The sequence below is a fragment of the Anopheles stephensi genome, chromosome 2 (genome assembly GCF_013141755.1).
Source record: "Anopheles stephensi strain Indian chromosome 2, UCI_ANSTEP_V1.0, whole genome shotgun sequence".
Taxonomy (NCBI): domain Eukaryota; kingdom Metazoa; phylum Arthropoda; class Insecta; order Diptera; family Culicidae; genus Anopheles; species Anopheles stephensi.
In genome coordinates this window covers 53,031,572-53,054,297 of record NC_050202.1, presented here as the reverse complement: position 1 = coordinate 53,054,297, position 22,726 = coordinate 53,031,572, and the positions used below count along the sequence as shown (strand labels likewise).

At 45.6% G+C, this 22,726-nt stretch overlaps 1 protein-coding gene across 2 annotated transcripts in view; it reads right to left on the bottom strand.

The window, feature by feature from the left end:
• The window catches only part of LOC118502689 (cell wall protein AWA1), a 115,107-nt gene that overhangs the window by 20,870 nt on the left and 71,511 nt on the right, over positions 1-22,726 (bottom strand). The window contains exons 1-3 of one of the 2 annotated variants that reach the window (XM_036035204.1): positions 9,689-9,812; positions 2,954-3,385; positions 134-318 (exon numbers count right to left, since the gene is read on the bottom strand). In XM_036035204.1, coding sequence (XP_035891097.1) covers positions 134-318; positions 2,954-3,385; positions 9,689-9,754 — 683 coding nt within the window. In that variant the 5' untranslated portion in view covers positions 9,755-9,812. Of the gene's footprint in view, positions 1-133; positions 319-2,953; positions 3,386-9,688; positions 9,813-22,726 lie in introns of those variants that run through there. The other variant, XM_036035203.1, reaches the window with a different exon arrangement.

The window sequence follows — 22,726 nt, the reverse complement described above, 5'->3', positions numbered from 1 at the left end:
ATGCTCTCGGTGCCTCGATTCGATCATGCAACTTCAATCTCACAAATGATCCCGTTAGAAGTGCTTCTAAGTCCCCGAAACCTAATGCCAACCGAGCTGGTATCGCCCACCCACCCATAGGACATGTACTCACTTTTTGTCAATGTGCACCACCTTCATGTCCATCGAGTGGATCGTAGTGAAGACGTTGGTCGCACCCTGGACGACGCATTCGCGCGTTTCCGGCATGGCGATCGGGGTGCAGGTCGCGATGAAGACGGGCTCGTTACGGCTGCACAGCGGCAGATAGGACAGATAGTGGCCCTGCACCAGCACCACCTAAGGAGGGAAACAATGTCGGCAGGGTGCCAACCCGGTTAGAAAATGTCATCGTGTCAGCAGTAGGGGTTGGAGCTGGTCCCACCGCGGAAAGGGCAATTTTAACAAGCCCAGATTTAAGGTAAGTTCTGCTGGACGCGGGTGATTAAATAATGGCAGTGCAATGAGACAGAATAGGTCGAAGGAAATGTTCATTAGGGTGAGATTTTGCTTAAAGGTCAGCGAGGGTGTTATGGAGGACAGGTAGGTAGGTTAGCTACGGAGCGGGTTTATTAAAGCAAGCGATAGTGTAGAATAATTTGAAGTAGATAGCCCTATTATCACGAATGTAATGTTTGAGAAGTTAATGGTATTAGTACAGATGTAATCCATCTGTATTAGGGCAAAGTAATGGTAATTCTATCAAGCATATTACCCACTTAACAGTTCAGACTTAGTTCCGCAAAAAAAGCTATTATTTCCTGATCTTTAAATTGCCTTGCGAAGGGCAAACGGAAACAGATACACGTTAGGAGTGTATTTTCCCGAAGTCAGCCCTTCGGCCTGAAACCTTCAATTAACCCGTGCACTCTCTGCGTCACTTCGCACCGAGTTACATCACCAAGCTCAGCTAAAGGATTGACTCTCCAGAGCTCTCCCGACCGCCCCCTTCCCTTCTTGGTTAGAACGTTGTTAGTCCCATAATTTTTTATAATTGGTTGTTTAATGCGAACATTCGCGTTGATGTGCGGAATCGATCGTCACCTTGTGCGAGTGTATTCGCAGGTGAGCTTCAACAGGGAAGGAAGATGCTTCAACCGTCGTCGACGATGGGCAATCAATCGAAAGTGTGTCCGCGACTAGCAGGCTCTCAAAGGCTTGGACGCTCATGGTGACGTCAATGTCGGTGACCATGTGATGGTGATTGAGACCGGGCGAACGCGTGTAGGGGATTTAATGGGAGTGAAATAATTCTATTCGTTCGTTAATGCTGGCTTAATAGGTTCTATCGGCATATTATTAGGCAGGTTATTTGCCTTTCAGTAATTATTGCCATAGCTGTGTATCGTTTTCCATTTGCAATTTGCATATTTTAATTGCCTGCTTCTCAAATGAAGACTCTTCTCTGTAATAATAATATAATGTCTGTAAGCGATATGAGCTCCTTCAGAATTTTATTGTAAGCTAAGATGGAACCTCAAAGCTAATCTGAATCTGGCCCCAACAGCACAGACCGAGTGCTATACTTTCTCTTCCTGACTGACTGGTTCAGACTTTATGTAGTCCTGCAGCATAAATCACTCCAAGCTATAAATCTCACAATGCAATTTGATGACACCTTTCTCCAGACTTTGCGCATGAATGATCACCTCGTTTCATCTTTTCTCTGTACATTCGTCAGGCTCTCTTTAGTGATGTGGACATATATTGTTGCTTTTTGGATTTGACCGAGACTCAGACTTGGTGAAAAAGGGGTTAAACCGGTGGGTGTAAAAATAATTGAACAAAATGTCTTGACTTGCATTTTACATCGGCCCTTATTATTATCCGCCTGCAATTGCTTCCTTCAAAGAACGGAAGCGAGCAAGTACTTGGGGGCATTTGTAACACATTCCAGACCCGACTAGCCTTGGGAGGACAGTTTCGTTAGGCTATAGGTAGAGCTCAAGTCAGCATACGGAACTGTTAGATCGCTTCATTTCCTGTAGCTAAACGTGGACTGCAATGGAGATGTCCCACTCACAGTCCACAAAGTGGGTGGAATTTAAGAGACCCAATAAGTAGGTGGAATATAGAGACATCACTCCGTCCCCACAGGAGGAGGAGGGAGGATTCTTCCCGTTCTTCGCATATTGATGGACGACGGGTACGGTAGTAAAGCTTGGCGAGTCAAAAGTCAAACGGAACGACTCGCATTTGATTGACTTCGTGCCCATGCCACCGGTCGCTCAGTAAGCGCGAAGCTGTGTTGACGGTCGGCCTCACAATTCACAATGCGATCTCGGTGACGAGTTGCATCGGGGCGTTTTGGATTACCTTCCCATTCGTTAAAGCTTCCCTTGCTCGCTAAGGTCAGGGTTGCTGCGGTAGGAAAAGTGTAGCCAATGCAGCTGCAACCTACCATCATCACGGTGGAGGTCCGCGAATAACCCAACTATGCATACAATGAGAGGATTAGTGGTACGAGTACGAGTTGCCCTGAGTTCATCATCATCGTCGCACATCGTCGTACGGTACTGTCGACAGTCCGAGCATTATTCTTATCCGTGCAAAGCATCTCCGGCCTGGTGAAATAAATTATTGGATCCAATTATGCGAGGCTCGTACGTGTCCGCGGGAAGTTTGGGGACGCATGCAGGAAGCTTATTTCAATTATATTCTCTTCGGTTGGTGAGGATGCATGGTAATCGGGCGCAATAAGATTAGTGTTGGATTAGTGTCGGATGGGGGAAGGTGAAGGTGTCACATTACTGAGCCAATTTGCGAATTAAAGCAGTGCAGGAGGATCGCCAGGGAAGAAGCGATGGAGCTACTATTTGCAATTGAAGTACGGTAAAGTACATTGTAAGCAGTATTTTTATGTGAAGAATTATGTACAATTCACGATAGACCTTTTAGTAAAAGCAGAGACCCCATCCACTACTACTAAACGTACCTTCTGATCACCAAACCGCATCTGGCGCCGCGCATTTCGACTCACGTTCATGCGACACAGAAAGATTCGCTGCTCACCATCCAGAAGCGACGAACCCGCCGTTGAACTCGAGGAACCGCTACCACCGCTCCCACCTCCACCACCACCTCCACCGGAGCTAGCCACAGACGATCCGGAAGGCGAAAGGGAACTCCCATGTCCGTGATGCAGCAGATGGTGATGATGACCGTGATGATTGTGATGATTATTGCTAAGCAACTGATGATTGTGCTGCTGCTGCTGATGGTGCAGATGGTGATGGTGGTGGTGGTGATGGTGGTGATGGTGACCCGTATGCTGCGAAACACCCCGACTCAGCTCACTCTGGATGGCACCATGATCCTGCTTGTCGATAATGTCGTAAACGGAGTCACCGTGTATGAGGAGGTCCTCCTGGAAAAGTTTGCGAACGGAAGGAAGACAAAAAAAAATGGAAGATAAATTAAATCATACGATCATACACCTGACCTGAGATTAAAAATGTATCGCTCGCCGTTACCGAAGGACACTCCAATTAAGGGTTGTAGCTTCCTTAAACTACCTCACGCGAAAAAAAAATACAAGGAACAGATTATAAAACGATTAAACGATGATCAACGAGGACCAACCCATCGGCCGAACGGTCGGCTTGGACACGTTCGATATCTTTGTCTGGAAAGAAAATCGATCATTTCAAGACCTGCCGTACTTGAGCGTTGCACCTCCAACAACGCAACATTGTGCGAGCGTCCGGTGCGCAATTCTATTCGAGCGCGCAACAAAATGCTCATATCTGATGATTTCCATTCAAAACCCACCGTGGAAGGTTGGAACACCCACCCAGAAATGGAAGTTCCTTCGAAAACATCCTTTTATCCCGTGTGCGCCGCGTGCGTCCGAGCTCTTTAGCTCATTCGATTCGCGTCCGATAGTGCATCTGATAATCTTTCGGTGTTGATATTCAATTTCATCGCACCGAACCCTCACCGTGGCTCCGCTGCTCAGCTCTCGCCGTGAACCGACGAACGATCGCTTTCGGCGAGAATCGACGAGCAAATCGTGAGATGGGTGTTATACGCCAGAAAGAAAGTAGCGCAAGCGTGGCGTGAAAGAAAATTCTAAAGACAAGCTCACACACACACACACAGAGCAAAGAAGCGTTTCATTTGCATCGCTTCTACTTCATTCTTTGTGCTTTCGCGCGATCATACACTCCGGTGGATTACTGTGGAACAAACTGCAGGTAAATTGAACCTCATTCTAGCCGCTGGCAGAATGACCGTCCAAGAACTGGGAACCGAAATGATAGCCGCCCCCGGTGTGCGGCGCTCGGGGAAAGCGTGCGGAGGGAAATATTTATGTGCGAATAATAATCATCATAAATATCATTTTAAATAAGTGCTCTCTGCACTTTGTGGAAAGCGCTAGGGATGAAAAAATACAGCGCGATGGATGGAAGGTTTTGGGTTTGGGACCAGCTCCATGCAACAGTATTCGATCGTATCATCAGCGTTTTAATCTGCATTGGAATCAAAGGGAGAGAAAATCAATTAAATATGATCCAACGCTTGGACACACGCAATACGGCTTGTGCCTATGGTGACATCACAATGGGACAAAAGGGTTGTGTTGTGAAAATGGTGCACGTGTGTGGCTCTGGAGGGATCTTAAATACATTGTTGTAAAATTGTTTAAAAAATGTTTAAGATTCCTCTTCAAATAATGATTGCGGAGAAAAATTTCAAAATGGCCAAATATTTACACAAACTCTACCTTCATGCACATGCTACAAAAGTATGCCCTTAAAAATAAATGTTCGCCTTTTCTGAGGCTGCTAAGGTTGGTTGGGAGTCTCTTTGAACGAGGAGCTCCGTCAGCTGATTATTTTGAGTGATTTTTGCTGGATTAGAAGAATCCTTCATACTTCTTGGATAGCTGGAATCGGCCCCCTTTTAGATTTTTCCTTACTTTTTTACCCAGGAAGGACACTCGTACATGGAAGAATATTTTTTTTTTGCAGTTCTTCAGCTACTTATGTCATGACTCATGACACTTAAAAATAAAAAAATTTCATGTAAATCATCTTCTGAAGAATGAAGACCAGCGCCGCTGTTGCCTCGGCCACCGGACCTCCCCAAAATCTTAAGTATTAGTATAAGAAACTATTTTTAATCCATATTTTATGTGACTTAAATTTACCAGCAATGATAACAAAAAAAATGTGGTGAATAAAACATAAAAACTTAAAATTAATATTAGAGTTCTTGAATATTTTCAAGAGTTCTGAAACTGACACTGGGTTCACTAAATTTCATATTTTGATCTTCTTCTATCACTTAAAACATAAAGAACTTGACCTGCCATAGCTGGCACCCTTGCCTAAATAATTTTATACCTGAACCTGCCGTGCGAAAACCGGCGTCACTGCCGCTTCGACCACTTGGATACTAAGGCAGGCAAAATAATCAATGTCAAATTCAAACGATAGTAGAAATAAGCTATTTAAAAACACCAACCGTTTATGTCCATTCACACTATAAAACTTTCCCCATAGTCCTTCTTCGAGTGGAAATGGATTTCACTCGCGTAATTGCTTCATTTAGTCCGGCATGTGTGATCGTGTGGTCGTGATAAGAATGATAGGTACAGACCCTCTAGAGAGCGAGAGGGTGAGACCATCGGGGCAGCATGATGGTCCTCTGTCGTCAACGTAATAATTGGTGACCGCCCCATCGGTTGGACCGACGCACCGGTGGTGAATGTCAAATGAATCTTTTCTCTGTCCTACAAGGGCTGGCGACTTATCAGAGCGTGCAATTACTTCCTTCCTTATCGGTGGGTGTAATTATACACAGAGGTAATGTGATTTGAAAATTGCAATAGAGCTGGTCAGATTAGTCCGTGTCGCAGGGCAATCGTTGCTGCATTGAGCATTCGAGATAAATGATTTAATACTTCATTTTATATTTGAAGGAGTTTTATTATGAATACCTCTATTAGTAGAAAACATTATCGAGAATTAAAAGGATGTAATGAAAAACACCTCTCACACACACAATTCAACTGAAACCGAAAGTGAACGTTCTCCCGGTAAAACCGAACCTTGTGCGTGCATGCGTAGCTTTTTTTCACTTTCAGTTTCCGCCCCCAATTGACCTAAATGTGTGACGATAAATTTAATCCATCCATCGTCTCACCACTAGATCCTTCGCCCGCCCCGTCAAAACGCACACTCCCGTCGAAACTGGAAGGGTGAAAAGACACAGTCATCAAACAGCTAAGGTGTGGTCCCGGAGCACGTAACCTAATTGAAATTAATGTCTGTTTATCCTCGGGCCTGCGAACCATTTCGGCACCGAAAGGCACTCAGAAATTACTGCCGATGCTGCTGCTGATGATGATGAGGAAGGCATTGTGTGCGCGTTGCTTGGTTGGGAGGTTATTGAATTACAAGCGACGGAGAAGCATCCACCGAACCCGAAAATTCATGCCCCAGGATGCTGTTGATATTAGAAGTGTTGGACTGTTGATAAATGGATTAAAATTTATCAAACCAAACACGGCTGGCCCACAGTGTGGCAGGGGGCTCAGTTACCTCAGCCACACATGACTCATGGCTTCTGGTACCGAGATTGCGAACCGAGATAGATCACCGCGTTTTCCTCTCGCTCTCCGGGCCGGTTGTGGATAGCCGACGGTGAAATCGATTATTGAACCAACGTCCCTATCGCCATGTTTCACACATTTTATTGCCATTAGCTTTTTTTTTTCTTCTGCTCCTGCCCAGCTGCCGAGGTTGTAGGTGAAACCAAGAATTAGTGTCCAGTGTTTTGATTGGAGTGAACGTGAGGCCGAATGTTGGGCTGTAAAAACAAGAGGCTCTATCGACACCCCAAAATGGGTACTGGTTTCGAATGGAGCGGTTTTAGCTGGTGCCATAAATGATTGATCGGTTTTTAATGGTGGGCTGGTAGAATTGTAATCAATCACAATTGATATTTATCTACTTCGAGTTGCGTTTTGAGGAGTAGAGAGCTCGAATCAATATAACACTTCGATGGTGTGGTTATGATTTGATAATTTTTAATTATAAGCTATTTGGTGTGCAAGTTAAATAAAATTATTGATGCTAGTTTAAGAAGAGAAGGATATTTTGGAAAAAAAGGTTGTCTATTATTTTTTATATATATTTTTTTTCATAAACCTCAAGAGTGCTTTACTAACCGTTTTTAACCTCCCTGACTTAACTTAGCCTTAGCTGGACTAACCCAGGACTAACAGGGTATGAAAAGGTAGTCCAGACGGGATTTGATATTCGATCCTGCCAGGACTGAATTTTTTCTTCTTATGACAACCTTAAAAGGACCTGTCATGACTAGTTGAAGAATTCGCGGAGTTTCGGATCGATGTGGGTGCCCCCCCCGCGAGCGACACTCATCCTTACTCACTGTATCCTTGAAATATTTCATTTATCATAAACTTGACGAAACTAGCTTTCGTCAAGTATGGTTTGACGTCTAAGCGTAAACAAACATCTAAGCGTAAACACTAGTCTTGGCTGGACTAAGTTTACTCGTAGCTGGATAGTCAGCCTAGCTTAGGGAAAGACATTCCAGGCGAGATTGGGTATTTGGCAATGCCAGGACTGCTAATGTTTCTTCTTCTAGGATCAACAAGCTCGAGTGTTCTTGACCCGCCATTTCTAGCTTCCCTGACTTAAAGTACCTTTCGATATACAGCCCTACCAGGAATGCGATTTTTTTTCTAGGTTCAACAATCTCAAGAGGACCTGCCATTGCTAGCTTCCTTGACTTAGTTTACACTAAGCCGTATAGTCAGTTCTGCTTATGAAAAGACATCCCTGGTGGGATTCGATATCCGGGCCTGTCGAGACTGTAGTTTTTGCTTTTACTAGGCTCAACAAGCGCGAAAGTTCTTGGCAAGCTATTACTGGCTTCCCTGACTTAATTTACACTTAGCTTTACCCAGAAGCTGTATAGTCAGTTTTGCTTATGGATAGACATCCAGGACGGGACTGGATATCCGACCAGGATCGCTATTGTTTTTCTAATCTACCTTTAGCTGGGTTAATTTAGCTGGAATAGTGGAATTTAGACAGCCCTGTCAGGACTCCATTTTTTCTTCTTCCTGGCTCAACAACCTCCTGAGGACTTGACCTGCTGTTACTAGCTTCTTGCCTTAGCTGTATAGTTAGTCCTGCGTTTCATAAAAAAGACAGCCCAGACAGAATTTGATATCCGACCGTGTCAATTGTTCTATCTGCTGGGCTCAACAAGCTCGAGAGGTCTAGGCTTTGTATTACTGGCTTCCTTGACTTAATTTACCCGTAGCTGAATTAACTTACTTAAGATGTATAATGATTCATCCTGCGTATGGATAATCGTCCTAGGCGGGATTGGATATCCGACCCTGCCAGGACTCTATTTTTTCTTCTTCTAGGCTCAACAAGCTTCCCGAGCTTAGTTTGTCCTTTGCTGGATAGTTAGTCATGCGCATCAAAAGACAGTCCAAACGAGACTCAATTCTCAATCCTTCCTGAATTGTTTGAGCCTGTTTTGTACAGAACAGGCTTCACTTATTCTAGCACTAGACTGAGACGAAAACTAACACTCTACCCCAGTTTAAAGTCAGCATGTAATGTTGCGAAAACATATCCCCAAAGCCCCCAAATCTGGAGCCCAAACATTCTCCCACATAAATTGTGTTTTCTGTGCCCTGACAACAAGGCGCACTTGCGCACTTGTTTCACTGCTCCGTAACTCCCATGTACAGCAACAGAACCCCGTTGTCGACAACCTGTTGCATTGCCTGGTCGGAAGAAAACCCCGACACACCTGTGCCGCGGGAAGTCACCGCGAATTGGAAAGGTTAGCTGGAGCTTATGTTTGAGCACAACCTTGTGCCGGCTAACCCGGGCCCGCTCGAAACGGTGGTGACTAATATGATATCATAATTACATTAATTTATCGATAGCCATTTACTGCACCCCGGGGAATGCATATTCGGCCGTATCTGGCTCGGCTTTGCATGCACCGGTTGCACTTTGCATGTAACTTGAGATGGTTGTGCTTCACGCTTGCGCACGGTTGACGGGCAGAGCAAAACGCTGGAGTCGGTTATAATCGGTTGGCGTGGAGTACATTTATTGTGGGTCTGGTCTGTGTCTAGCTGGACACGATTTGGCCAAGCGAATAGATAGAGCTCTTTAAAAGCCGACGCCAGCAGGTGAACGAAATCGTTTGTGACTTTAATATAGGCTATGGGAGAGTATGGGAGTAAGTTTTTGATTGAACAGCAAAACAAAATGCTCCCGGATAATGGTGTGGAACGGTTGTCGAATGGATTGCTGCAGCGCGGTGGACCCGTTTGCAAGCCTCCCACAGTACAGACAAGGAACAGGTGTACGGTTTGCTCTTAATCTCCTTTCAATGGCAGAAATATGGAAATATAGCGAAGAAACTGTTGGGCATTCCCTTTTTAAGGCACAATGAATTTAACAGCCATTAGTTTTAGTTTAAAAATCAATTCTTATTGACAGAAAACAAGAGCAAAGTTAATTTGAATATTTATTGCTATCCTTGAGATATATTGCACTAACACTTCCAAATTTGTCTAAAGCCTAATGTCTTACTATAGGGCCAACTTCAATTCACAATAATATTTTCACAATTTTTTGACACTACCACACAAACTCACACACTGTGCACCGGCTAGACTCATTCGATACGCTCCCATGCGCACTCGGAGATGGTGCAATTGCATTCGGGTTGCCTTTGATGCGACCCGAATGCACCTTGCCGTCGTCTGCCGTAAAAAACCTCGCAGCACCGTGTGCAAGTGCAAACTGATCTTGTACCGTGAAGGTTCGCCGTGTGTAGCACGAGCAGCACTTAAACCCGACGGATGGAAAGCAGTAACAACACACTTAATGTAAATGAAATCACAAATCCGAATGGAAACGATCATTTTCCGTGAATTTATTACCCAACCGGTACCGACAGCCCTGGAGCAACCGGCAACCGAACGCCCAAGGGGAGAAACGATGACAGTGGAAAAAACCGCACGAAAAAGAACATTACGAATGACAGCAGGAGGTATAGCAGTTGGCACGTTTATCTAAATGTAATTATTACTATTAGACAGCAAATGCGATTAGTGAAGGCGCGGGTGTAGTTCTTATGAGGTTTTTGTTTTTTCAGCTTGAGAAGGCTAATGGGTGGGTGTCAAGTTTGCCGATGGAATCAAACTTTACTCCCCGTTCCACGGGCGTACGGTGGGTCTGACGCTTCAACTGTCATCGACCTGTCAGCCGGAGTCCCGAGCTACCAAGCCTTTTGGCTGGATTTCAGCACAAAAAACCCATTAGAAACCGTGTGGTGTGCAGTCACAGATGCAACGGCGATCGCCGTTTAAGGTTCCAAAATGTTGTCGACTCATCATCAAACGATGTCGTTAATCTGGACAACGTTTATCGCTCGATCGATCATTCAAATCGTCTGATCGAATGAAATGGCCCCGATTGTTTACGCGTTCGAACGCGAAACGAACGAAAAAAAAAATTAACTTTGAAACAAAACGCACCGGGATCAATATGGACGATTGTTTTAATGCTGTCCGCGGGGTGGTGTTGAAATCTATCTAAACCTTCCTGAGAGCTGACCTACGCCTGCGTCGAACCGGCGTCTTTATCTGCGTTCGTCGATCAGTCCTGACATAGGCAGCATTCTTCTGAGTGGCAAGAATTTAATGCCATTTATTTGGGTCACTTAAGATGTCGGTACCGCACCGGACACCGTTCCTTTTTCCCCCCCGTGGTCTTGAAGGATCTTGCCGGGCTGGAGCTGCTGTCCGCTAAGGTTGGTTGGTGAATGCAAATCGAACGGTCACTACCGCGGTGTCCAATGGGGGAATGTTGGGCAGTTGGAATGTGGTTTCGAAACCTTCGCGCAATCACTCATAGGATCTGGAAAACAATTAAACTTCAACTTTGAACCTATCGTGAATGTTACTGGTTGAGGGGTTCTAGGACACCTACATGCGGTTTTTGCGTTGTGTTCTATGATTTACTGCTACATCAGAGCTGCTTAGGTAAACTTTGCATTTAAGTAAAATATTTAAATAGTTCTGTTATGTTGATAGGTAGTTTATCGTAGAACTCGATCAATCCCTTAAGCAAACGAACAGCATTATCATACCATTCAATATAGAAAAATCAATATGTAGTTACCAATATCACCGGCGTAATGAGCGCGATTCCCCCCATCAATATTCCATTTTTATCGCTTTAGCCAAGAACAAAACCGCGATCGCCGGCATTCGGCCTGGCGGCTACGCGATCACTGCCAATATTTAACCGGCCAACCATAAAATAATAGATTTATGACTTTATTAAAAAGCGCTTCTTCTGGCGCTCAGTGACCGGTTGAACCTAAGGGTGCGCGTTCAGTGGTTTACCATAAAAGAAATCCGCGCCTTCTTCGGAACCCGGTTTTCGAAGCGTTTCAGCTGCGTACTCATCGACGACCGGGGTTCACCGACGGTGGCCGGGTTACTAATAAATTAATAAAAACGTTTCCCCGCAAGGCGACGATAAAGTTTGTGTGGTGTTCTCTAAGGGGGATGCTCGGTCTGCAAGATAAGACCCGGTACCGGTTCCGCGCTTTATAGTGAACCAGGGTTCGATTTCGAGGTAAAAATTATTAATTGCACATTATTTTAGTACCTGCATGATGAAGATCCTGGGAGAGTTATGGTTTATAAGTTATTTTTTCGCTTCGCTCGCTCTTTCCCGCTGTTGAATGTTTCCCGGTGGGGGTAGAGAATTTTCCCATAAATACACCCCCAAGCGGGGTTCGGCGTTTTGATGCCTTCATTAGAGTATTTGCGGGAGTCATAACCGTCGGAAAATTAGCCGTACGAAATGTCATTCCCAGTGCTTCCAAACGGGTGGCAGCCAGGGACTTTCCAGGGACGGCCGGCCCGCGCATGATGATGATGATGGGTTTCTGTTTTATTTCAAAAAACTTCATCCCATCCCGCCAGTCACAGCCATCAACGGCAGCCAGCGAAGGGCCAACGGTCAGCCCGTGCGGTCAATTTCAACCGGCGCAGCTACAGTTGCGCTCCTGGGGGAGGATAATGCTGTCAGAGGTTGAGCGAAATCGTAAAAAAAGAACCCCTAGTAACAACCCAACGTCATGTTGGCGAGTACTTTCTGCCGATCAATTTTAATTCTTCCTCGCCCTCACCGAATCCTGGCTGGCTGCAGAACCTCACCCAGGGATCACACAAAACAAACATCTTCGCCGGTAATTATAGAGAAAACATGTTTATTTCGCGTTATAGAGCAATGCGAGCAGGTACGGGCACCGGGATATAACTGGAAGGCGTCCCGGTGTGTACGCATCCCGGTGTGGCAGTCTCCGTCCTGCAGTTTCACGATGGACGGAGTGGTACGTAGGGAGTAGATGGGAAATAAACCAACAATCCAAATCAAGCTCGGCAATGGATGAGAAATCCACTAAACAGTCCGATGCTCTGGATTGGGCAGGAGGGCCATTGCTGGTTTTTATTGCACCGCGGCGAACTGTTGAATCCACCGTGAGAAAACTCCGTGGAACTTATTGGCTGATGGACAGCGTCAACCTTCGACGTGAAAATATGTGTTCGATGTTTGATTGGTTGGATTGGTTGTTGGTTTTTTCAATGTTGTATGATTGGGTTGAGTGGATATTGATAAGATTGACTAGTTATTGAGGCATGGGCCGAGACATTGTTTGAGGATTTAAAGTCAAAAACTCGAGAGGACATTCCTGGATGCCTTCAGAGTAATATCCCACCAACATATCCAGACCATATAAATTTGATAGATCTTCTTTTCATAATAGATCTTCCAGAGACTCAGATTTCTAAAAGTTGAGTTACCAAAATATTTGAAATATCTAGGATCTCTGGTAAAAATGTAACGAGACCAAAACCACTAGCACTCGAAGTAAGTTTTCCTCTCTACTCTCCAGATATAGTAGGATAACAACAGGACATTACGCACTCCGCACCAGCAACTCGGTATAGCACAAAGTTGTCCGGAGAAGGAACAAAAACTGGGCAGTACCCTTTCGGACGGATGGATAGATGAATGTAGCGTGCTGCAGCTGTTCGGTGCGCGCGCGATGAGTGCCCCGGACCACCCCAAAAGGGGCCGAAACGGGTCTGATCTAATGTGATGGATTTTCTGTAATTTGCTCCGACATACCTTTCCGGTGTATATGTTTTTGCTCCTTTGGGACGACCGTGTGGAGCTCGCTGTTTCACCAACCACCGGGTGAGTGATCTCTGCTCTGATCGTTATGATCAGATCAAGTCCGTCTTGGGGGCATCCATCCACCGGGATAATGCACCGGCGCGAGTTTATTACATTTTAGCGAATGTGCGCACACCGGTGCGGCAGCTGTCTGGGTATGGGAGGAACCCGACCCAGACTGCCTGTCCGAGTCCGGTCCCGATGACCGTGCGTCACGTGAGACTCGTCTGATTGCTCGGACGCAGGCGGAGGCCTTCATCAGTCAGTTGCTTGTTTGCACTTCGCTTATCGGATGGACAGGAGGTCGTAACCAAGGTTCATCAGACGAGGAACGAAATCATTCGTCGGACGATGGGAAGCAGTTTGCACTGAGTCCGGGTTGTGGTAGAAGTCAGCCTATCTTCTTCGCCTTTCTATTTAGACTGAGACCTTACTGCAGAAAGCAGAGCACTCGCAATGAAAACATTCTAATTCGCAACGAGAAATGGTTCACACGCAATAAATTTATGGTCCGCGAAATGTGACACAAGGGTGACATTATAAAGCTAGCAACCTCCTGAGCAGGTCTAACATTTCTTGCGCGTAAAGCGTATGCAATTTGCTGTAATGGTCAATAAAATGGGATCGTAATGGCGCACGGAATGAGCTCGGTGGAATTTGAAAGACTAGCCACAACAGCCCCGGAACTGGGTCAAGGTTTGGCGGGCACACCAGTGTGCGGGTGTGCGATAAAACGCACGATCGTTTCGTACGTTATTCGCTAAATTTGGGTGCGATATAAGCGACAAACGTCATAAAAATGACACTCGACCGATCGCCTTCGCCGTGGTGAAAGGGATACGGTCGGGTTCGTGCTGGGTGCCGGTAGTTTCCATTACATCGGTCTTATCGGTAGGTCTTATCAGACCGATACTTTTACTCCCATTCGCAGTCGTTCCCGAACGGATGGGTAATGGACACCTATCCGTTTCGCAGTTAAATTGTCTCAACCTACTACGGGGTGAGCTATTAATGTTCCATTTCTTTCGCCATGTTTTATAATTTTTGCTCTCTGGGTTTTGCTGGCGGAGTGTAAGATTAATTAGTTGATCTCATTGCGGATTCAACGGTACCGGACAGAGGCGAATGAAGCGAGCAATACACAGGCCTTCGGCCGAGCCTGCTTAGGACGGTGCGGATTAAAAGAACCACCGGCTGACCGGCTGTGTGTTTAGCATCCATCAACGATAAGCCCAGGATGGGTAGTAATCGTTAAAGTGGGTTAGACGCCTTTTTGCGCGAAGCAGAAATGATTACAAATCCAGTGTTAAGGTGAGATCATTACCGCGCCAACCGGTGGTTAATTGCAGAGTTTGGATTATGAAAAGTGTTGATGAAGTGGATGAAGCTCCGGTATGTGTGCGTGTGTGTAATTAGAAGCTATTTCGTTCGTGCATGAAATTTCACATATTTCACACCGGTAGAGTGACAAGAATAAATACAATCTCATATATCAATCAGCTCGTAAAGCCTTTTTAAGGGCGCCTCAAACACGTGTACAGCGTATCCATAAAGCGTGCCGTAATAGTTTACTTAAGCGTTTGTATTATACACATTTACTGTTGATTAAAACATGCTGTTCTACATCTGCACAGGGGTGAAGCATTCATTCAACGTGCCACATATGGGTGATCGCTGCTTGCTTTAAGCGAGTTTCTGACACTGTTTTTGTTCACCGTCCAACAGCCAACCGAAGTCCATCCGCTTAAGGTTCTCGCTCTTGTCCATTGACTAGCCTTATTATCGTTCGAAGCCCGAGAGCACATCGAACCAACATGATCGTAAAAATCGATCGAACATGACACCCCGGGCTGGAAACATGTCCACCATCCATCCCTATCTCCGTTGAGGCTCGAGCTAACGGAACTGGAGAGTTTCGGAACGCGCCGAATAACACCAAACCGGAACGCGCGCTCCCTTTTTTTTGTCGCGATTTATTATGGCGTCGTTCATAAATTTCCCCTGCAGCGTACATTTGTCAACCGGCTTCAACCTGTCCCAGGTCAGGGACACTTCGGACAGCTTAAAATGGGGTCCTTAAAGGATTCTAACACCCCAGGCCGTATGGAGTGTGCGAGTGCAGTGCGAGGCCGAAGGAACAGTTGTGTATTTTGACAGATTCATGACGACTGCTTTCCAAATGAACATGTCTTCCGCGGGACGCGTTTGCACTGACCAGGAAAGGGCCGCCAGGCTGGCTGGCTTGTAGTGGAGAGCTCAATGGAAACGCATTGTGTGCGAGGAGGGGGGGGGGGGGAAGATTGATCGATGAAACAAACAATGCGTACGACTGCGAGCTTCAATTGCGTTCGATACGGCGTGGGAGTTTATGAATGTTTACCGTGATCGGTGAATGGAAATGAGGCTCGCAGTTCGCCGATCTGTGCAAAAAATGATAAGTAATGGATGATGTTTGGACAGTGCAGTGACAGGAACGAACTGCATCGACAGTGTCACATTAACTATCCGGCCCGATTGAATTGTCCACTATTAAATGATATCTTGCCAAAGATTGGCTTCTATCAAGATTGTGTTTGTGTTTAGTGATCGATTGCAGTGCGGCTTTCGTGCGCGATACATCAATTACGAGGGAGAGAGAGAGGATCATCTCTTCACTGCTAGGTGTTGGTGGAATAAAACGAGAAAAATAAGGAAATCAACCTCAAATATCGATCGAAAAAGCATGCTCAACGTGGAACAAATCTAAGCCAACACATGTTAAGAAAAAGAACATTTTAGAAAGATCTTATTGTGATTGAACTGCATCATGCCGCAGTCAGTCTGGTCCTAAGTGCTCCTTCTAGCAACTTCAAAAAAATGTTTTACATATACCACGCGTGAAAAACAATGTAGCACTGTGCGAAACATGTGGCAAATTGTAATCGTACCGTGATCGTTCAAACTATGCACACTGTCCGCTGTAGCCTTCGCACTTGTTTGCTGAAGAAAAATGAATCTCACCCAACCGAGCGCTGCGCACCCTCAGCACAGGGCGCACATACAAATGTGTGTGGAGTGAGATGTGAACAAAAAAAAAGGAACAAAATCAGCACACAAACGGCGTGACAAATGACGCATCGCGGGGCACGCGCAAATCTGCCAAAGACGTTTGAAACGGATGCTGGCACTGTTGTCCGCGTGTGTGTGTGTGTGTGTCTGTACGTGTGAAAAGGAAAGAGGGAGATGGTGCACTTACGCAGCATGTTTTACGCCGCATGAGGCCAAAGCAGCCGAGCATGCACGCGCGCGCGCTCGCAAACTTCACCTGGCGCATTTATTTACGTGCGACTGTAGCTTACAAAACCGATCAATCCGATCGTACCTACCACCGAAGCTGTGGAAGACAGTGTTGGGCGGGATAAGGGGTTTTATTATTCTGTTTATTATATGTGCGGACCCGATTAGCGGTGATTATGATTGTGAGCAATCATTTATTGGCTTCCTACGCCGATCGTGTGGGGGGAGGACGCCAATTCCTGTGGTACGGTGATTGCAACCGGGGCTACCACTGCTGCCCCGTTACTGGTGCTACTGCTGGGAAGCGATCGAAGGTGACCATTTGGTAGCAGCGGATTAACACCAGCTTGTTCTATCGTTGCAGTGCACATGTCACAATCCGACACGGGGCTAACGGCTGTGATTTCCATTCCGATTCCGGTCATAATCGTAAAATAATCGAGTGTAATTTAATATAGCTTTACTTTCGCAGCCTTCGGCACAGAACTCGTTTTCACTAGTTTTGCAAATAAAATTTGTCTTGATATGAAGTACTGATATGTGAAAAATATTTATGATAGTGCATTAATATATTTTCTTGATATTGCTACTTCATCGAAGGTTCGTCGCTTACTGTTGAAGTCTTTCGTTATTTCTTGCTTAAATCATGACGATTTATTTATGCAGCTATGAAACGACGCGTTTACAGGTAAAATAAATAGTTTTTCAATATTTTGGAGTCGCAAATATAAACAGATTTTATGCACAGATAGTTTGATTTATTAGGGGATTATCGCTTTATGTGTCGTTGAAGTCTTTCCCTATTTCTTCCTTAAAATATCACAAATCAGCGTTGCATATTCTCTATTCTCTCATTTTTCAGCTGTTGTATTTTTGTTTTCTGAATTGAACTTTATAGAGTAGAAAAATATGTTTTCGACGATTTGCTTTTAATAAAGGTTCGTCGCTTAATGTTGAAGTCTTTCCCTATTTCGTACAACAGCCATCACTCATTGTTCAGCTTTGCAGCTATGCAACTACTGCTGAACGTGTTCCAAATCCTCAAATCGCTCATTTTTCACAGGGTTGTACTCCGTTTTTTTTCTCTCTCCTCAAATTTGCAACACACCCGCTCGACTACATTAGCACAAAATAGCATATGAAAAAGTTAACTGCGCTCCAAGTCACTTCTATAAGCCGATGGCTCTAAGTAGATTTACGGCCGGAACGCCAATTAATTATCTCAGCTGCTTAAGTGACCTAGGGGAATAGGCACGGTCCGGGAATAATTTATCCAGGCTCCTTAACACCCGCCCTGCCCTCCCGTCGCAGTAGCGAGAACCGAGCTAGCAGCAACATCCGAATGCGACGCTCCAAGACTCCGACAGACCAACCGGCGGGTGTGCATTGAGCCGGAGTTTCTTCGCAGCCACATCCACACCCGTTCCGACTAAGCTGCTGTCCCCGCGCAGTTTGTGTCTGTATGCCATTTGCCAAAATGATTGCAATAAATTCAGTTTCCACAAGCAACGCGGTTCCAGCCCGCGTGACATAATTCAGGAGTGCAAAACCAATCACAGTAATGGGGTGACCGAAACGGAACTGTTAGCCAGTATTTATTTGGACCGTGGTTGTGGTTGCAGCCGTTTAATCGGCTTCGGTTTTTGTTGAAGAGACGATTAGAAAGGTTGGGAGCTTCGGTGTGAGTGGGAATTAAGAAAATGAATGATTAGTGGTGGTTTGCTCAGAGACAGTTTTAGCCGTGTTAGATCAGTGTGATTTTTTTTTTATGGTTCAATTTGATCTGACATTGCTTTGTTTTGGGATTGTGAATACAAGGTTGACTGCATCGGTAACATCTTTAACTATTTGTTTCTGTTCTTCTATAAGCTTCTCGTATTAATGTCTTAGCTTCAAAATTGTCATGCGTCTCTTCGTGAAGGTTTATAAAAATGTCACTAAAAATACAGTTGGTTGAGGAAGATATATTAACATTTAGTCAGACACTTAGTGTTTGTCCCGATTTGGAAAACTAGTTTCCATGCGGTATTCCCGCTGCGACAACCACCATCTCCCACAGCCAGCCAGAATAAAGAAAAATCTAGTTGGAATTCTGCTGACCCACACTCGAGGGCCCAGCAGGCAAAATGTCACCAAGCGGGCCAACCTTTGCTGACGACGTGCCCTAAATGAACGAACGCGCGCGTGTGTGTGTGTGTTTGTGTGTCCCACACCGGGAGTTGGTTGCTTGGGGACACTTTCGGTTTCGGAAGAGCTTGGTCCCATAAGCACCAAGGACTCCATAGCGCGAGCCTGCGAAACTACGAAACCGGCCGCGCTAACTTTGGTCCGCGTTTGTAACCTTAACCTCAATCGATCGTTCGCGCTCGATGCAGATGGAGACGGATTTCGCTAGGGATTGGTTTGCTCGCGAGCGCCTGATGTGTGTGTTTGTGAGTGTGATTGTGTGTGCAGCGGTGTGCAGTGTGCCATTGGTGACCTAAACCTCACCTCGCGTGCATTCCTAGTTTTTGCCGGGCTTGGAAACGGTTCGTTAGGTCGGTTGGTGAATTATTTATATTTATTCAAAACCGGCCAAATCCACCGCAGCACATCATCGCGCTCGAAGCTGCCGAGGGATGCAGCGTGAAGCAAATCCGGCAAATGCGCAAAACCTCAGCGCCTACCCAAATGTACATCCCCATACAAAAAGGAAATCCAATCGGTGCCGGCCACATCAGCCAGGGGGGAGATGTTGGTGCGAAAAAGGGGGAAGTCAAGCAGATGTTATCAGCGTGAATCAGGCAGGCACAACACATTCCACAAGTGCGCCCTCGAGTGCCTGCCCTACGTCTGTGTGTAAGTGTGTGTGAATCGAGAGGTGCGCTATCTAGCGCAGGCGAGGTAGCAAATCTTTCGTTCCCTCACCGCGTCCAACCTGCACGCGGGAGGTTCAGCACCTTTGCGGAATGGGTCATTCGAAGTGCGGCCGCGATCGTCGTCACGGTTTGTGCGATGCCGATTGCCCGATGTCTAATGAGCCTTCACCGAGCGGGCTTGGAAGCTTCGATCGATCGGTCAGAACTTGCGGCCTGATAAGCATAAACGCGACGAGCTGTTATATTGCCTGATTCATCCAAACGTACACACACGTACATAGACACACACACACTGTGGGACAGCGTTAGGACATAAATTAACGTGTCTATTAATTGGTCGTTAGCGGTGTATCGAACGCTGTTGCGAGTGGAAGGTTCACAGAGCGGTGGGCGATGCGGTTGAAATATTTTCGCAAAAGAAAAGAAAAAAACGAAACGCGACTCATAACTTGCGTCGTGTTTGTGCATTGATAGTGCATCGATGGTGCTGAAAATTGATTGTCAACCAAGAGGACAGACCCGTTGGTTGTCACTGCTAACCCACTTTTATCGGTGCAGAAACTGTTCGTGCATGGGAAAATTTATCTCGTCTAACAACACTGAGCTTTGGAGTACAACGCATACGGCGTAATCGGATAGTGAGGATGGGAATGTGAGGATTTTAATTTAATAAATGTTACCAATTTTAAATATAAATGTATTAAATATTTCTGGAATACATCTCACAGGCAGATATTAAAACTACCCGATCACCCGCCAATTGGATCTGGAAAAGATGACTAAAGCTTTAAGTACAGTAGACGGATTTGATGATGATCCTTAGTGCAAGCAAGCCACCAAATTAATCATTGTATTATGTAATTTTTGGTTTATGCAATTACTATATAGTAAAGCGGTATCAGTTCATAGGAAGCACTTATTACATAAACATGCGAGGAACTCAATTAATGATTTGTTCATACTATGAGCTTTATTAGTAAATTTGTTGATAGCGATGCACACCGTGATGATCGTCTAACTGCTTCAAACTTCAAGACATCCTCTCACTTCAGGAAAAAGACAAAAATGTCTCATGAAGGATAAGACATTTTGTTTTGACAGTGTTCGGCCACCTAACAGGCCTGTTGTAGAACCTGTCTAATGCTGCAGAAATGTAAGAGAAAGCCAAGGCTAACTCTTAGTAATTCTAGCATCCGGAGGTCAGTGTATTCGTATTATTGATAATGATAGTCGCCGATGATATTTTCTAAAAACTCGCTACGTTGTTTGAAATAGAGTTCGTCATTTCTTCTTCCTTGGCACTACAACCTCGAGATGTCTCGGCCTGCCATTTCTTGCTTTCTGTGACTTGGTTTTCACGCATTGCAAAGTATGATCTGGATGGGATTAGAACCCCAGTCCTGCCGTTTGAAGCCATCGGACCGCCCTAGTAAGTCATGTCACTCAACATAATACCTGGAATGTCCGCAGTTCTGGTGAAACTTATCGTTGCGTTGGTGAGTGCATTGTCGATCGAAGCGACTCACAACTGAGCTCAAAGGCGATCAATCGAATTTATGGCAAGTCTTTCTCGGAAAACCCATAACGCAGTAGCAACTGAACTCTGAGGTTCAAAAAGGAGCTCATTTATTGTTCAGCCTTGTCCTATGGTTGTTTTTCCGAACCAATAATGACCAGTAGACAACATTGGGAGTCACGTTACTAAAGCACTATTTAATGATCTAAATGTCATATAATTTGAGCCTGCTGTGAGTCTGTTTCAGCTCTAATCCTAAACTCCTTCTTGACTTGACTTGACTCAAACGAACCAGTTATCGTCCGCTGCAATCACCTCGGCCCAACGATAGATCATACACCCTATTGAACGTTCCATCACACCCCAAAACATGCACCTAGACATTTAAGCGTTAAGTTGCGCATGGTGCTGCTCCCACTATCAGCTCCCTGTCCAATTGTCAACACCTCGCTTTGAAAACCCCCCACCCCCTACATCAGCAATCACGGCTGCGTACCACAGCAACGGGAAGGCTGTACAAAATCTGCGACACACCGACACATGGCGACACTGGTGACGCTAATATCTTGCCACAGGTATCAACGGTGCACGTATTTTGCATTTACTTCCAGCGCACAGAATCTATTCTTCCCAGCCACACGGTACCAGGGATCGTACCGTGCACATTATGATACATTGCGGACACCGTTCGGTAATCCCGGGGGTTCGCAGGATGCAAAAAATCGGGGGGTGGTTGTGTACCGGGTGCAGTACTTAGCATACAATATGCTGTAAAATCTGCAATGCCTGGTTCGCTTTCGCGCTCACCCGGCCAATTGTCTCGACGACGTAGCGCGTCTCGCGTTATCATACCGTACGCAGCAGCAGCACTCGGTACTCACCCGAACAGTTAAACACACAATCGCAAACGGCTTAACAGTTTAACGCGGGCGCGCTTGGCACCCATGGTCGGTTGTGTGAGCGAAGAACAATAATTTTCGGACGACCACTGCTTGACCAGCACACTGGACATTATCACACTTAATGCAAACTGTAGCGTTGTGTTTACCCTGTACCAAGCCCTGACCAGTCCCTGGCAGATATTTACGTCCAACGGCAGCAGCGCCCCTTTTCTTGCCAGCGTCACACAGCCATTGTGACCTTTCACATAGTTCACATGCAAAACCGACGGACCGCCGGTGGTTTGCCGGGGAGGAGCCGTTACTTAAGCGACCCAAATCGGGCCCATTCCTTGCAAGAGTCTGTCTGTGTGTCTGCTTAGAGCCTGACTCCCGGAACAGATGTACGGTTCGTAGCCGGAGTTTGACAAGAATGGAGCTTTGGAGTGTGTCATGCGTTGTCATTTATCGTCCCTGTTGCCGTCCAATGGAAAGGGGTTTTATGGAAATGTGGCGGGTTTACGTTCCTAGAAACGGCCAGATGTCATATATAAGTTGCAAAACAGATGTCACGGGAAGGATCACAATGGACGCGAAGCGACGAACCTTAATGCTGCATCATAACTCGCGTCCGCGGGACCTGTAACGCGTTGACAAACTGTTTGCTGTCATTGTTTGGGGGTGAGTTAGGAGTCGTTTCGGGGGATATTTAAGAGCTAGCGGTTTGGATTTATCGTTGGCGCAGAGATGTAGCAGTCGAAATATGGGAACGAAATGGTTATAATTCAATTTTTATAGTCCACATAAGTTTTAAAAATTTAAATACATTTTGTTTTTGAAATCATGATTTTTTGTGGTGTGGTTCTTAAACTGTTTGAAGTTTGGCATCGAATACGTATCGGACGT